Source organism: Hyperolius riggenbachi, chromosome 11 (assembly GCF_040937935.1).
Source record: "Hyperolius riggenbachi isolate aHypRig1 chromosome 11, aHypRig1.pri, whole genome shotgun sequence".
NCBI lineage: Eukaryota > Metazoa > Chordata > Amphibia > Anura > Hyperoliidae > Hyperolius > Hyperolius riggenbachi.
The window spans coordinates 139939081-139956325 of record NC_090656.1 but is presented as its reverse complement, the minus strand read 5'-3'; the positions used below and the strand labels follow the sequence as shown (position 1 = coordinate 139956325).

Here is a 17245-nt window from a genome sequence, read left to right as displayed (position 1 = left end):
CTCCATGTATGAGGGTTTACCTACACAATCTATGCATAGTATTCAATATCTGTTAACTCTCATACTACATAGAGGTGATAAAATTGGTCAGTGATTGGCCAATCAAAATTGAAATTGTGTACCAAGCTTTACAAGCTGAACTGTCTGTCTCTGGACCAACTGCTTTACATTGCAATGTAACAGTATCTGGAGCAGGTTTTCAAAATGATTGTGGATTTTAGCCGTGATGTTTGGAAAGTAGATTGGCTACCAGATGTCCTAGCAACACTGCAGGTCTAGCCCATTCTGTTATTGGTAGAGTGCAGTGGCTTTCTCTATGGCTGGGATTTCTGTGAGCATGGGAATAGAGAAACTCTAATACTCAAATGCTTCAAGAAGGTAGCCCTGGGTCTTTGTGACTGTGTTGGGAATTATTTGAGCTTTCTTATTTATGATGGTTTCAAATTAGTTGCACAGAAGGTCTTGCTCTTCCTCTACCGTGGCAACTGGTTTTGGTTACTCCTGTTCCTGGATCTGGAATGACTTCTGAAAATGTACCTGGTCCTCTCTTGGTTTACATTTTCATGTGGCCATATGGTCTTCTATATGGGTTGATTTGCAAAATGTACTTATTTTTCACCTTAACTGTAAGGAGAGCTAATACATGAGATAAACAAATGAGAGATGATATAAACCGATAAGGGCCCACATGCAATTATCTTTTTCTCATGCGTTTTCTCCTAGGTGATAATTTCAAGCCTCGTCAAAAAATGCTCTGTAAATCACCACTCTATTGTGGCCTAGTAGTATGAGTCTAGTAATACCATAAATCAGGCCATATGCAATTCAGTTTTTCTCCTTAGCTTTCTCTAAGTTGATATTTTTACATTGTGTCAATAAAATGTGTGCTAAAAGTGTAAGCAGTTGCACTCTGTTCAAATTAATATATATGGTTGAAACTTTATCAGTTTGTGACTTTCTCAGTAAATGTTAAATCATCGTGACTTGTTAGTTATAGTAAGTAATGAGTAGTTTGTTGTGTGTCTCTGTGCCTACTGTGACTGTAATGGTGTTAGACACCCTTGGTCTCAGAGCGAAATTGACCTGCTAAACTGAGGTTTTCAGTCAGTTGGGCTTCATAGTACATACAGTAGAGCTTGCTTAGCATGTATGTACATGATGAAGCAGTGATTCCTTTTATAAGGGGGGGGGGGGGGTGGTAGTCAGGGAAGGAAATCTGTTAATAGAAGAATATAGAGCCTACCATCTATGTTCCCATTCATTGATCTAGCTGCTAACTATCGGCGGTAACAAGCGTGGGGGGCAATCGGGAACGCATGGCAGGAAGGGACGTAGCAGCTACATCCCTGCATAGAGTTATGGCAATTTGCAGGGACGTAGTTACTCGTCTCGGGGGAGGGGAAGTGGTTAATCTCTTTAAAAATGTACTACTTGCTTGGCTGCCATCCTAATTCTTTGGCACTAACACTTTGAACCAGTGACTCAGGTTTTCTGACATTGACTGCATGTGTGTAGCAGAGGTGTGCCAGTACTGGGGCCAACACAACAGTCAGTGAACTGAAATTCTCTAAAAGGCAAAAAATGTTGTGCCTTCTTTATCTTACTTTCTTTTCAGCCAAACTATATATATATGCAGATGCTTTTACTTCTGTGGCTACTGGCCACCCTGCATCGCAAATATTTTGGAACTCCACCCCCCATTATCCCGCCCCCCCCCCCAGCACTTTTTTGGTTACATTGATCATATGGACAGAGAGACATGGGTGCAGTTGCAGGTATTTTCTCTCTTTAGTTCTTTGCAGTATGGGGAGGAAACAGGCTGCTAACAACCACAAATGTCCTGGTACTGAGAGGTGGTTGTACTGTTGGTAGGTTGGTAGTGAGCTAGCTGACACACCTCTGCAATACAAGGTTAAATGGTCACTGCTACAGTACTTACTATACTCGCTAAATTCAGTGCACAGTGGGTTATATTGCATATATACATATTATTATGATTATTATTATTGATTTATAAATCGCCAACATATTCCGTGGCACTGTACAAAGTAAGAAACGAACATGGGGTACATAATAGTACAGACAATAGTGTACACCAATATACAAGATACATAATTAGTGACAAAATACAAAAAATGATACAGAATACAAAATATAGAATTGGTAATGACAGTGATAAAAGTAACATAATAAATAAAATGTATAATGGTTACCAAGACACAAAAGGGGGAGAGAGCCCTGCCCTTGCAAGCTTACAATCTAAAGGGAATGGGGGGGGGGGGGGGGACGAGGAGGGGAAGTATACAACAAAAATATAGAGGCAGTGTGTTTTAGGGTACCTAGTAGGAGTGCAATTTGGCCTTAGGACAAAGGGAAGTGGCCTAAGGTAGCGCATATGCTTGTCGGAACAAATGAGTTTTTAGAGAGCGTTTAAAGGTAACAAAGATTGGTGAGTGACAGATGTGTTGTGGGAGGGCATACCAGAGGAGGGGTGAAGCGCTTGACAAATCTTGTAAACGTGAATGTGAGGAGGTAATTCTAGAGGAGGACAACAGAAGATAATGTGCAGATCTGAGATTGTGATTGGGTTTGTATCTGGAAATTAGTGAGGATATGTACCGGGGAGAGAGATTGTGGAGAGCTTTGTAGGTTAGGAGTTTGAACTGGATCCTTTGGTGAATTTGCAGCCAGTGAAAAGCTTGACAAAGAGGGGCAGAGGAAGATCGAGAAGAGAGATGAATGAGACAAGCAGCTGAGTTCACTACCAACTGGAGCGGGGCCAGTCTGTTAGAAGGTAGTCCACAAAGTAGTATGTTGCAGTAGTCCAGACGAGATATTATAAGAGCATGTATTAACATTTTAGTTGTATCTTCAGTGAGAAAAGGTTGGATGCGAGATATGTTTTTGAGTTGGAGATGGCAGGAGCTGGTAATGGAGTGAACATGAGGATTAAAAAAGAGAGCTGAGTCGAATATTACCCCCAAGCACCATCCTTTGGGAACTAAAGTTATGAGAGTGTTATTAACATTTATTATTACTTCAGGCAGAGAGGTGGAGAGAGACGGTGGAAAAATGATTAGTTCTGTTTTACTCATATTAAGTTTTAAGAAACGAGAGGACATGAAGAAGGATATAGCAGACAAGCAGTCAGGAACACTTTTGAGGAGGGAGTTTAGGTCTGGGGCCGAGAAGTACAGTTTTGTATCATCTGCATACAGGTGGTATTGAAACCCGAATGAGTTGATTAAGTCACCAAGACCGTGTATGTAGATGGAAAAGAGGAGGGGACCAAGGACCGAGCCTTGAGGAACCCTGACAGACAAAGCATGAGGAGAAGAGATCTGATCTGAGTAGGAGACTGTGAAGGACCTTCCAGAGAGGTAGGAAGATAACCATGTGAGAGCAAGACCTTTTATTCCTACATTTGAAAGTATTTGTAGGAGTAAGGTGTGTTCGACAGTATCAAATGCTGATGACGAGTCAAGAAGGATGAGTATGGAAAATTGACCTTTTGGATTTAGCTGTAAGAAGATCATTGACCACTTTAATAAGGGCAGTTTCTGTGGACTGGTTGGAGCGAAAGCCAGACTAGAACTGATCAAGTAGGGAGTTAGCACATAAATAATGGCTTAATTCTGCATGTATATGGCGTTCAAGTAATTTGGATGCAAATGGGAGAAGTGGCACTGGGTGGTAGTTGGCGAGTGTGGTAGGATCTAGAGATGGTTTTTTAAGTAGTGTCACAACAGCCTTTTTGAGTGGGGACGGAAAGATGCCAGTGGAGAGGGACAGGTTAAATAGCGATGTTAGTGCAGGCATGAGAGATGAGGATAGCTGTGGAATGAAATGGGAGGGAATAGGATCCAAAGGACAGGTGGTTAGATAAGCTTTGGATATTACAGCGGAGAGAGAATGTTCAGAGAGTGGAGAGAAGGCAGTTGGAGAGCATTGTGGAGGTAGGATTTGAGGGCTGCATGGAGAAATCACTTTGGATTTTGTCAGTGCAGTATGTTGCAAATTCTTCAGCTGATAGGCAAGATGGAGGAGGAGGAGATGGAGAATGGAGTTGAAGGTGCTGAACAAGCGTTTTGGGTTGTGGAAATGGGCGGATATTAGGGAAGAAAAATAGGACTCTTGCCACAGAGAGTGCGTTTCTGAAGTTGTTCAAGGCTATTTTATATAAGATGAAGTCCTCACTTGTGTTACTTTTCCTCCAATGCCGTTCAGCTGCTGTAGAGCATCTTTTTAACTGTTTAGTGGCTTTGGTCATTCAGGGTTGGCGACTGACAAGGTGAGGGCGGACATTGGCGAGAGGGGCGAAAGTCATCCATGACTTTTGTAATGGAGCTGTTGTAGTGTATAGCAGCAGAGTCTGGGTCAGTGAAGGATTGTGTGAGGAGAGGTGCCAGGGCATCAGAGACAGAGTGCATGTCTAGATTGCTATAGTTTCTGCGAGTGTGTGAGCGTGCTTGTGCCAGGGTGGTAGGAAAAGAGGAGAGACATTAAGTAGGTTATGGTCAGAGAGTATGAATAAACACATACTGTACATTGAAGTATGGGATGAATACGATGACAAGTGATATTGCTTTGGGATAGGTTTATGTGGAAGTAATTGCTTCAGTTAGAGTTAGGCGTAAGAGTAAGATTAATGGCCAAGATTATCATTAGGCCTTAAATCGGGGGAAATTAGCTAAGAATGGGTTGACGCGAGGAGTGGAAGTTAAAGTTAGGCATCAGGAAGAGGTTAATGAGGGGGGTTAGGGTTAGGTATTATGAAGAGAGTTTCCACTAGCAATGGCCAAGTAGAAGAATTACATCACCAACGATGGGGTTATATAGCCAAATACCAATGTCAAAATAAACAGCAGCTTTTAAAGGCTTCTTCACACTATACACGATCTAGATGTTTTTCATAAAATTTCTTTTGGAGATGCGCAGTGATTTGCCTGTGTACAGTTTCCCCTCTACATGTTCCTTTATTTTCTGAAGCAGAAATTCACTCGCAAGCTGCATTTTGGCATCCATCTATACACAGACACAGTCCCAATGTCTTTCACTGGGAATTTGTTCCATACAAACACAAATGCATTTAACACCTACACAGTACAAAATGTGTTGAAAAAAAGCATGTGAGCACTTTGAGGCCAGTTTCACACTGCCAACCTGCAGATGTGGATCGCATTGCATCGCAATGCTAAAAATAGCCTTTGGGAAATTCCACATTAATACGTGATAATCCCCTTTCTGTCTGAAAGCCAAGCAGGAAGTCAGGCTCTGTAACGCTCACTTCCTGTGGTGGAAATACAAATTGTGCGGAAGTGTATTGAAAAAATATGCTTCCGCACATGTGCACCGCAACACCAGTGCGAAAGCCATTTTAAAGAAGCTGAATTGCCAAAGACTTACATGACTTCCGGTTCGCTGCACAAGCCTGCCACCAAAGTGCAGATGCCCTAGCATTGGCTGCGCTGCAAAAACGTCACTTCTGGTGCATTGCATCAGTCAAGAATGTAAGGCCCCAGAGACTTTCATTGCTGAGCGTTACCATGCAGTAATGCAACGAACACGCCCCAGTGTAAAAGGGGCCTGAGTCTTTTGTAGTGTGAGCAGTCCTTTCGCTCGTAGGTTTATGGATATGTATTGTTAGCAATCCATACTTTCCTTTAAACTAATCTTGAAGGTTCTTTTTTTAGATTATTATTATTATTATTATTATTATTATATTATTATTTATAAGGCAAAAAAGGCCATTATTACTGAATGACCATCATTCACATGTTCTTCGCTGATTGCTGATACATACATTACTTACATTTTTTTTTCTTACAGACAGTATGATTAGAGTTGGCTCTGATTATCAGCCACAGCTTCCTGACTATATCCCAGGTATGTACATTATTTTTGTCCATTTATTTTATTCTTTAATCCTAAATTGGTCATTTTTAAATAGTTCTTTTTTTGTTTTTGTCATAGTTCTGTTTTGGCAGATGTACTTAAAAAATAAGTTGATCTGTATGTTAAAGCACTGCAATATTTATTACTGTGTAGAACGTGTGTTTATACAGTAGAGCTTTAAAGTTTGTTAACCCTTTCAAATTCTAAGTACGTCTTTTTGAAAGAATATTTTTATTTTCTAAGTACGTCTTAAGTTGCATGTCTAAATGATCAAAACATAGTTTGTTTTTCATGTAGGTCCTAAAATTAGATAACAAGAACCTAGTTAATCAATTAAAGAGGCACTTTACTGAAGGCTAGTGGTAGGGTGAAAAAATAAATCAACCTATATTGGGTTTTCTCCCCAGAATTTTTTTCCAGCTGGGTGGCATGAAAAAGCAGCCGGGTGGGGTGAGATGAGCGAATACAGGGCCAGCACTGCTCTGCACAATTCTGCTTACAGCAGAGGAGGGAGTGAGCCAATGACAGCCAGGTGCTCACCAAAACTAGCCGGGTGGAGCACCCGGCTAAAAGAGCCTGGGGAGAACACTGTAAAGATAGATCAAGAAATGGTTGATACTTGCCTTGTACTGTAATTCGTCCATGGTATTTGATCCACAATGAGCACCTGTTGGTCAACATCTTTACTACTGGCGGACAAGAAAAAAACCAGACAGCACCAACTGCAATTATCTATAAACACAATCACTAACAATGTGTTAAGGCTCATACACACTTACCAACAATCTTTCCAACTATCTTCCAAACTTGTCTGTTGGAAGATAAGTTGGGAGTGTATACGGCTGGAAAACAGCCAGGTGACCAGCTGATAACAGGTTGTTTGCCAGATCCATCTGCCTAACTATCATGCAGGTTAGAATGTATGTACAAGTCTTTTGAAACAACGTTGTTGTTTTTGAATGCGGACATGTTGTACAGTTTGTCATTTAGCTTGTACACATAGACCCATATGCAATTAACTATTTCTCCTGAGTTCTAGGAGATAATTTTTCATATTTTTTTTTTAAATGTGATTTTAAATAACTTTTCAGCACTTTGCAACCGAAAAAGTACCAAAAAGTAGGTGAAAAAGTACGGTCAAAATTATTTTGAGTATTTTCTTGCTTGTTGGTGGCTTAACGGGCATTTTATTGACAATTTTGAAAGTATCACCAAGGAGAAAAAGTAAATTGCATAAGGGTCATAGTATTTAAGGGGGTTGGTTGGCGTGTGTGTACGTACGTGTCACGTAAACCACTTGTGCGGTTGGTTGTGCATTAAGTTGAACGTGTGTGAGCCTTTGGGCTAAATGAACGGCAGTTCACAGAGATAAAGTAAAACTATTAGCTAATCATGCCTCAGAGGAGAAAATACAAATGCCTTTAATTTAAAAGAAAAAAAACAAAAAACATAAGTTTAGTTATCATTTTTAGGTTTTATTAGGTTAATTCCCTTTTAATTTTCAGGTTACCCTTTGACCCTGTTCTTGCCAATCAACAAACTTTATCTGTTGAAAATGTCATCAGGAGCAGTGGTACATTTTCATTAAGCAGACAGCAATTTTCAGCAGTGAGCGGTTACCACACTTTGAGCACTAACACGGCATTGGTTTGAATCATTTTGTTTTATCAGAATTTTGCTAAATTCTGATCAATTGAGTGCTGCTCCTATCTCTGTTTGATTGGGGAGTAACTGATCATCTGTTGAATTGGAATGTTATGCTGGGAATACACGGTTAGATAATTTCTTATCAATCGAGCCGCTGATGGCTCGATTGATAATTTCCGACAGGTCCGATCAGCGAGGCGCTCGATTCCCCGCTCAATACCCGCGGGCGGACAATGAGAAGAAAACGAGCGGAAGTTAAGGAGCGCCCGCGGGGACGAACGGGGATCGATCCAGGCGCCGGTGGGGATGCGCCGCTCGATCCGGCGCATAAATCTAACCATGTATTCCCAACATTAGTTTTATATTTACACGATGATTCAACAGGAGACTAATTAGCTTACAAGCTTGGCTCTCCCTTTACTGGCCAAGAAAGTTCTCATGTTCCGTGAAAAAATACCTTTAAAGAAACATACATTTCAGAATATACACACCTTGTTAACAATGTTTTTCATGCTAAATTGATGTGAAGAAATAAATGCATTTGCCTCTGGCATGCAGCACATCTTTCACCTCTTGGTCTTTAGTCTTTCCGTAATTACTATCTTTGTATTGTCTTCACAGGAAAAATGCCACCACCCGATGACGAGGAGGAAATGCAGAATATGTTAGTGTGGTCTCCAAGTCATAGTATACCAGATGCAAAAGGTATGTTGTTATATTTATTATTTTTTTAGAAAGTGGAAAACTTACTAAGTTATAAGACAATGAAAGTTTCTATCACTAACTAATAACTAGGTGACTTCTTATGACCACATGGAAGCACCAGCCCTGCATTCATGTAATTCTCAGTTTAGTGTAAAAGTGCTGGATCTTGTGACTAAGATCTTCACTGTGATAGGCTACTGCAAACATATGTTCTAACAACCGTCCACTTATAAAAACTACAATAAACCATATATTCCAGCATATAAGACAACTGGGCGTATAAGACGACCCTCAACTTTTTCAGATATTAGAGTTATAGAGTTTGGGATATACTTGCCGTATAAGACTACCCCTCTTCAAATGCACACCAAATAAAAATAAAATAAAAAAAATCATATACTGGTGCTATACTGTATGTGGTACCCAGTATATAACGGTTTACACGGGATTGACTGGTTGGATTGGTCAGTTCCCCCTGTCTCTGTTTGTTAAAGCGGTATGGAAGAATAGATCGTGCTGTACCGATAAAACACGCCTCTTTTACCTGTCTGACCCGCCCGTGTATCCATTTACCTCCTTCTCTGCCTCTCAGATCTTGCACATGTACACCTGTGCCGCTTAACTACAGTCCTCTGCAGCGAGATCTGAAAGGCGATAACAGGATAGGGCGTATCACCCGACATCATTGACACCCGGCATATAAGACGACCCCCAACTTTTCAGAAGATTTTTAAGGGTTAAAAAGTAGTCTTGTACGCCAGAATATACAGTATTTTATCTGGAGTTGGGCTTTAAAGAATAGTTTTGAGTATATTTTCAGTTTAAAGAATGACACTGTAGTGACTTTACAAGTACCAGTATGTCACAGTTCCAATAGGCCTTGCACTTTTGAGTTAGTAGTTGGTTGTTTCTGTAGTCTTCTTTCATTTGCAATAGTAAAGTCAAACCAAGAGAGCTATTAATAGTGTCAGTTAGTACAAAGCATATTGCATTTTTTTCACCACATTTTGTCACTTTTTGGTTGCTCTGGAGCTTCCTTAATTGCAGGTGTGTTCTCCTTTTTGTGTTGCAGTGGATGAATATATCTCAATGGCAAAAGAGAAGCACGGGTACAATGAAGAGCAGGTAGGGCTTGTTTGAGAGGAGGATTAAGCATTATCATTGGTTGGATTATTAATGTTGCATATTCTTCACTATAGTTCGGGTATATGCCAGTGCTATGCAGGTTTCTTCAGACATTTAGTACTGTAGTTGGAGAGCTACGCAGTGTTTGTGACTATATTCCTAGTACTACAGACAGATTTAGTTCACTATATCCATCATTCGTTGCTCTTCCCAAGTAAACAATACTGAATGTTTTCTTGTATTCTCTGAGGGCATTTTTACATTTCACATTTTTTGGTATGCAGTATATGCCTGGTCCTGTCAATACATAAAGGGTCTGATTCACTAAGGTTCTCAAAAGTTGGAAAATAGTCCAGAACCTTAGCATTCCAGCATTCCTGGTCTGGATTGTTTAAAATCTTTGGGATTATTGCAAACAGCAAAGACTACTCAAAGGTTAATAAACACGTTGGGTACGGTATGTCTTTGCAATAAACAGAAGTTTCTTTTTCTCTTTCTTTTTTTACAATATTCTGACTGCAGCAGCGTGAACATGAATTCAATGCTACAAGCACTATTTCCCTAACCTTCCAGCTATCCTAACTGTGGTCTGATGTGATCCGAGTGATGGTTGCAAACTTATGCCAGGCATCAGTGGACAATTTAATTAAAATAGAACAAGCCAAATGTGTTTGTGCCGTCCTTGCATTATGGCTGTGTTGTAAAACACATCCACATGCAAGACTAGGCACGAATTCACTTTGCTACATTCCTCGTCCTTGCGTATACAGTGCATTCAGATAATATTCCAGTCCCTTCAGTTTTTGGTATTTTGCAACCTTATGCTTATCCCATTTAAATGTATTTTCTGTCATTTAGCAACAACGAACACTCTAAAATGACAAAGATGAAAAAGGATTTTAGCTATATTTGTTTTTTGTTCAGGGTCTATGGCTAAAAGTATTAGAGGCAGAGGATCAGCAGGACAGCCAGACAATTTTGAATGTTGTAATTGTAGTAAGAGGGATACGGAGGCTGCCATATTTTATTCCCTTTTAAGCAATACCAGTTGCCTGGCTATCCCGCCGAGCCTCTGCCTCTAATACTTTTAGCCATAGACCCTGAACAATCATGCAGAAGATCAGGTGTTTCTGACATTATTGCTAGATATGACAAGATTGGCCGCATGCCTGTTTCTGGTTTGATTCAGACACTTCTGCACCCAAATAGATCTGCAGGGCTGCCAGGCAACTGTTATTGTTTAAAAAGAAAAAAATATGGCAGCCTCCATATACTCACTTCAGGTGTCCTTTAAACAGGTACATTTAAAGTGTACCCGAGGCAATATGTGACATTAACATGTACAGTACAAAACGTATTCATAACCAAACAGTTTTACTTGATTTATTTTGCTGTCTGAAATAGTTAATTTCTAGGCATGGAAGTGACAGCTTCTGTCTTGTTGGTTGGTAATATAGTAGACATCACTGATAACAAAGTTACAGCCATAAATGTTTTCCTGGAAGAATAAAACTTCAGAGGACAGGGAGAGATAAAAAGGTCAATAGGCTGATACTGATAGAGACAGTAAAATATTCAACCTACTTTGTGAATGTGTAAATAAAACCATGGGATACTTAAACAACAACAACAACAAATAACATTTGTAAAGCGCTTTTCTCCCGTGGGACTCAAAGCGCATAAGCATGGCTCCGACCATCGTGGTACAGAGGAAGAATTTTATAAATCTGGAAATGCCAGGCTAAACAGGTGGCTTTTCAGTCTGGATTTGAATAGCTCCAGGGATGGTGCTGTCTTTACTGGGTGTGGTAGGGAGTTCCAAAGAGTAGGGGCAGCATGACAGAAGGCTCTTTCTCCAGATTTTTTGAGGTGCACTCTGGGAGTGACCAAGTTTATAGAACTTGCTGATCTGAGGTTGTGAGAGGTGTGGTGCAGCTTCAGCAAGTCCTTCATGTATCCAGGGCCCAGATTGTGCAGGGATTTGAATGTCAGCAGTCCAATCTTGAAGAGTATTCTCCATTCTACTGGTAGCCAGTGCAGTGAGTGAAGGATCGGTGTAATGTGACAGTGGCGAGGCTGGTTTGTTAGCAATCTGGCAGCAGCATTCTGCACTAATTGCAGGCGACGCAGGTCTTTTTTGGGGAGGCCAGCATAAAGGGCATTGCAGTAGTCCAGCCGTGATGTGATGAAGGCGTGGACTAGGGTTTGAAGATCCTCTGGGGGAATCAGATGTTTAATCTTTGCAATGTTCTTCAGATGAAAGAAGGAAGATTTAACTACAGATGAAATTTGGTTTCTGAAACTCAATTCCCCATCGAATAGTACGCAAAGGCTGCGCACAAGGTTGGAGCTGTTTATGTCTGAATTCCCAATCCTGATTGGTGTTGCTTTAGGATAGAGCTGTTTTGATGGCGAGCACTGGCTTTGGACAAACAGGACCTCAGTTTTGTCAGCATTCAGTTTCAACCAGTTATCATTCATCCATGCCTGAAGCTCAGCTAAGCAAGAGTTTATTTTTGGGGTAGGGTCTGTTCCACCAGGTTTGAAGGACAGGTATAGCTGTGTGTCATCGGCGTAGCAGTGGTACGTCAGGCCATGTCGTTGGATAAGTGTACCGAGTGGCAACATGTAGATTGCAAACAGCAGAGGGGATAGGATTGATCCTTGTGGCACTCCGAATTGTAGAGGTGCAGGTTTGGACATTATAGGTCCTAGGGATACTCTCTGTGTTCTGTCAGTCAGGAATGATCTGAACCACTGGAGGACTGATCCACTGATGCCACAGTACTCCTGCAGTCTGTTAAGCAGGATTTCATGGTCAACTGTATCAAAAGCAGCTGAGAGATCCAACAGAATTAGGATGGAGCATTCCCATCTGTCCCTTGCCATGAGCAGATCGTTGCAGACTTGGATGAGGGCTGTTTCACAGCTGTGGTGTTTCTTAAAGCCAGATTGTAGAGGGTCCAGGATGTTAAAGGATACCCAAGGTAACATGTGACATGATGAGATAGACATGTGTATCTACAGTGCCTAGCACACAAATTATTATGCTGTGTTCCTTTTATTCTTTCTCTGCCTGAAAGATCCTGTCTGAGTCAGGACTGGGCCAGACTACATTGTCCTACTTCCTACTACTTTCATAGCAGAAAATAGCTTCTGCGAGCAGGAAAGAGATAAAAAGGTTCAATAGTTCAAAGATTTTAGCTCTGGCATACTTCAGTGAATGTGTAATTGAGCAAAAACAATAAAACAGTGAAAATATAACAGGATAAATATAATTGTTTATCTCATCAGTTTATTTTCACCTTGGGTTCACTCACTGCTGGGAGTTAGGCTAGGTGCACACTTAGCAGAAACGCTAGCGTTGCGAAAAATGCTGCGTTTTTGCCGCTAATGGAAGCCTATGGGCCACAGGTTAAAATACATATTAAAATGTATATGCGTTTTGTATGCGTGCACTTTTAAAAACGCTGGTTTTGTTGCATATTATGCAAAAATGCATCAAAAACGCACATAATGAAAGTCAATGGAAATGCAATGGTATGCGTTTTACATGTTTGTTATGTAAAAAAGGTTGTTTTGTGATGTATTTCCTGTTGTCTTTCTAGTTATTTGCATAAAACGCAACTGAAAAACGCCTGAAAACTCATACAATGCATTTTTGTATATGCGAAACACAAACTCATTAAAGCGCATGCAAAACGCTTAAAAAACATATCTGCAGTAAAAAAAAAAAAAAACCCGCAAACTCAGCAAAAACGCACACACAAAAAACCTGCACATGACATAAAAACGCGACCTTTCATGTTAGGTTATGTGTGCACCTACCCTCACTCTTAAATACTTGTGTCAGTGTAATTACCGTATTTCATTTTTTTTTTTCTTTTTTACAAATTGTTGAAATGTTATTTTTGTCACATGGTATTAAGAGCTGCTTGATGAGTGAAATGTTAATTGAAATAAGATCAGCATGAGGCTTTAATGTACCAAAAAGTGAAGGGGTCTGAATACCTCGTGACTGTACTGTATGCAGCTTTTGGTACCTGGTATACACCAATTCAGCGTATTACAGACAGTCAGGCAGCAAGTATATTTAACCCTTTAGCAGGCACACATGGAAAAACATATGTGTGCTGCAAGGCCACATTTTCTCTGCCGCCCCTCCCAGCCTGGCAGACTATGCAGAGCGGCAGGAAGCCCTTTAATATTTACTTGTTTTGGATGCTGAATCGGCTCTACTCTTCATCCACCGCCTCTCAACTTATTCCACCGAGCAATCGCTGTACTGCTGACATCTCCTTCTGGTTTTCGATCACATGATATGATCTGACATGTGATTGGGACCCAAAGGGTGGTGTCAGTGTCAGCTGCTCTGTCCTCAGTGAAAATATAGTGGGCTGCTTCTCCACCTAGAAGCTGGAGGGTACAGCAGTACTCTATGTGAGGCTTTGTTCGTGGTATCGTTGCTCTGCACATTTCAGCAACACATATAGGCCTCAATTCACTAAGCTTTATCAAACACTTTATCGAACGTTTGATATTTTACCTCATGAGTAAAATCTGATTTTGAATTTACTAAGGTGTTATAGATTTATCGAATGTTTTATCCATAAAACATTTGATAAATCTATAACACCTGAGTAAATTCAAAATCAGATTTTACTCATTAGGTTAAATATCAAACGTTCGATAAAGTGTTTGATAAAGCTTAGTGCATTGAGGCCCATAGTGTGTGATCAGCAGCTGTACTAACTGTAACTGTAATAACAGTAACTAACTGTACTAATCTTTTACAATGCAGAATTATGATGGATATTCTCTTTTGTATAACCATATGCTGACTCTTAGGGCCCATTTCCACTAGCTGCCACGCATGGCTGCGAGATGCGCGGCGGCACTTCCTGATCTGCGGGCACGCAGATGAATCCCAGATGCTGTGCCATGCACGGTTATGGGATTCGCTGCTGGCCGCACGGAAAAATGCTGCAATGTTGGCCAAATCTCTAAGGCAAACAATTTGGACGGCGGCAGCATTAGCCCCTATGGCAGAGTTTCCCCGCGCGATTTGCTTGAGGGGAAACTCTGCGGATCCAGCCCGATTTCCGCAGCAGTGTAAACGGACCCTCACTCATTATAATCGTGAATATAATGTTGCCTTCTTTAAACAAAAGTATTTGTGATATTTCATCTTTAAGTGAACAGCTGTGGTTTCCCATGACTCCTGAACAGCTGTGGTTTCCCATGACTCCTGAATATGCAAATCATCTCTTACTGCTCCTGAAAGCCAGGCACTCATCCAGAACTGCTGTAGCTTATAAATTTTACAGTCACATCGCTCCAACATGCAAACAGCCTGTTTCAGACTTTTTGGTGCTCATCAGTGCATGTTTAGAGCATAAGTAGATGATTTGCATATTCGGGAGTGACGCATCATGGCAAAACACAGTTGCTAACTTAACCACTTCAGTACTGACATAAAACCCCGAGCAGTTTTGATATGTCCCTATTCAATTAGCAATAACTTAATTACTACTTAGGACTTTTGAGTGATTTATATATTGTTTTTTTATGGGACAAACTAGTATTTATTTGGGAAGTATTTTCTCCCAAGAATATGTTTATTATGCTTTAACATTTAAAAAGAAGAATAAAACTAAAACAAAAAAAAATGTACCTATCATAGTTTGAAAAGAAAAAGTGCTACTGTAGTTAAAACTTAGAACATTTATTTGGCTATTCCTCCTGTTCACAAACCTTTAATTAGGTTCCTATCACAATATATGGTGATAATATTTGATTTTGAAATAAAGGTGGGTTTTTGCTTCAATGTGTACTTTTTCACCTTTAAACTGAAAAAAATTAAAAGCATTGTTAATATTAAAGGGAAAAAAGGTTAATCGGGAAGGTTAATCATTTTATTATGTAGAGAGATGTGGTCGACAAGTGGGTGGTGTTAAAAAGGTCTATTTTATTTTAATAGTTTGCACTACATCCCTATTATTACATTTCCCATTTTGGCCTGTTCCACCTCCTTTATACAGATCTCCCTGGCAGTAGTTTAGCTGCCCCCCCCCCCCATATGGTTCCCTGGTAGTCTACTGGCCCCCAATATACGTCCATGGTAGTTTATTGGCGCCCCATATGCTTCCCTGGTGGTCTTCAGGGTTTTCCTGGTGGCTTAGCAGGTGTGCCTGGTGGCCTGACGTGTGTCCCTGGTGGAGTGGTCTGGTGGTTGCCCAATATGCAGAGCTGGCAGCAGGATGCATGCTGGGTAAGTATGGTGGGCTGGTCTGGTAGTCCCCCATAAAGCATGCTGAATAAATATGTACTCGCCTACCCTAGATCCATCGACGAGCAGCTTTCCCCTTTGCACAGATCGGCACCCAGCCTCACACTGCCACTGAGTGCCAGGTCCTGGCTTGTGGTGCTGGAGACTGGATGTGGATCTGCGTGGAGGGGAGATCGGTCGGTGAATGAGGAGAATCTCTCCTGCTGCAGCTGCTGCATTTTTATAACTATTATCAGTGATCATAGGGATCAGGTGATCAGCAGCTAATCGGCATAACGCCTGATCAGTAAGGGGAGATGTCAAAATGACAGCTGAGTCCCCCCTGTCGGGTGCGCACGATTGCGGTGGGAACACAGAAATCCAGTGGTTAAGATTTTATGCTGCATCTGAGTTAAACAGCCACAAGGGTGGTGTAGAGTCTACTATCAGCTTGGGACCCCAAGCCTTTTAAAGCTGAATTATTGCAAATAACTTTTGTTTTAAAGCAAACCTGTGAGGTTTGCAATGCTTCAATTTAGACACTTGCCTTTGGAGTGGAAAGCCTCTGGATCCTTTAAGGCAAAATTTTATTCAGCATTGCTTTTTAGCAAGAAGGGTTTTTGATCTCTTCTAGTCCCTTATTCGTTCCTAGTGGTTCGGAGTCACTATGAGCTATCTGGGTAATACTTAACACTATAATGGTTGGTCTGTTTGACATCCTGTTCATTTCCTCTTCCTCACCTTTGGTTTGCCATGTTTTGTCTGGTCATTAACAGGCGTTGGGCATGCTTCTGTGGCACAAACATGATGTGGAACGCTCCCTTGCTGACCTGGCAAACTTTACGCCTTTTCCTGATGAGTGGAGTCTTGAAGATAAAGTTCTTTTCGAGCAAGCATTTAGTTTTCATGGAAAATGCTTTCAACGAATACAACAAATGGTAACTTTTGCCTTTAAACTTGTATACTTGGCTAATATATGTATTTATTTCTCTTTATCGGTTTCTCAAAGGATGGAAAGCTTAATTTCTTATCAATCCAAAAGGAACCTCCTTCCATAGCAGACTAGTGCTGCCTTTATTAGCATTGCCCTGAATTACTACCCATTTCTCAGTGCATTTTCCATAACATAGTGCAGTGTGTAGCCTCCTTCCCTCTCAGGCATGCATGTACATGTTTGGAGCTAGGGTCATGTTGTTTTCTCTTCAGTTCCAGCCAGTCCTGGCTATCATAGACATACACTTGGGCATTGTAAATAAAGTAAAAAAACAACCCAATATTTTTATTTGTGTGCGCGCGCACGCTTTTGTTTAATTATCAGTTTGACAGATTATACCAAGTGTTGATAAAGCTGGTCTGTGCAGCTCATTGTTTAATGATAAATGTGGAAATAACAAGGGTACGTCCCAAGGGGTTATCACCACACCCCCACTTATATCAGTAATTTTGTGTGCTCAAGAACAAAAAAAAAAGTCCATCCTTTACTTGCAACAAGAAGTACGGTTTTATTAGATAAAGTCCAAACATCCTAAGAAAAGCTTTAATGTGCAGGGAAAAGAGATATGTTCCAGTATATTTCAACTCGTCGGCCACGAATGTGCTTCTTGT

The 17245-nt window shown here is 40.8% G+C and overlaps 1 protein-coding gene across 4 annotated transcripts in view; it reads left to right on the top strand.

Annotated features, from left to right (window-relative positions):
• RCOR2 (REST corepressor 2) overlaps positions 1–17245 on the top strand; it is a 72721-nt gene that overhangs the window by 34194 nt on the left and 21282 nt on the right. For 3 of the 4 annotated variants that reach the window (XM_068261490.1, XM_068261487.1, XM_068261488.1), the window contains 4 exons: positions 5830–5886; positions 8164–8247; positions 9320–9372; positions 16417–16578. In XM_068261490.1, the coding sequence (XP_068117591.1) occupies positions 5835–5886; positions 8164–8247; positions 9320–9372; positions 16417–16578 (351 nt within the window). In that variant the 5' untranslated portion in view covers positions 5830–5834. Of the gene's footprint in view, positions 1–1752; positions 1776–5829; positions 5887–8163; positions 8248–9319; positions 9373–16416; positions 16579–17245 lie in introns of those variants that run through there. The other variant, XM_068261489.1, reaches the window with a different exon arrangement.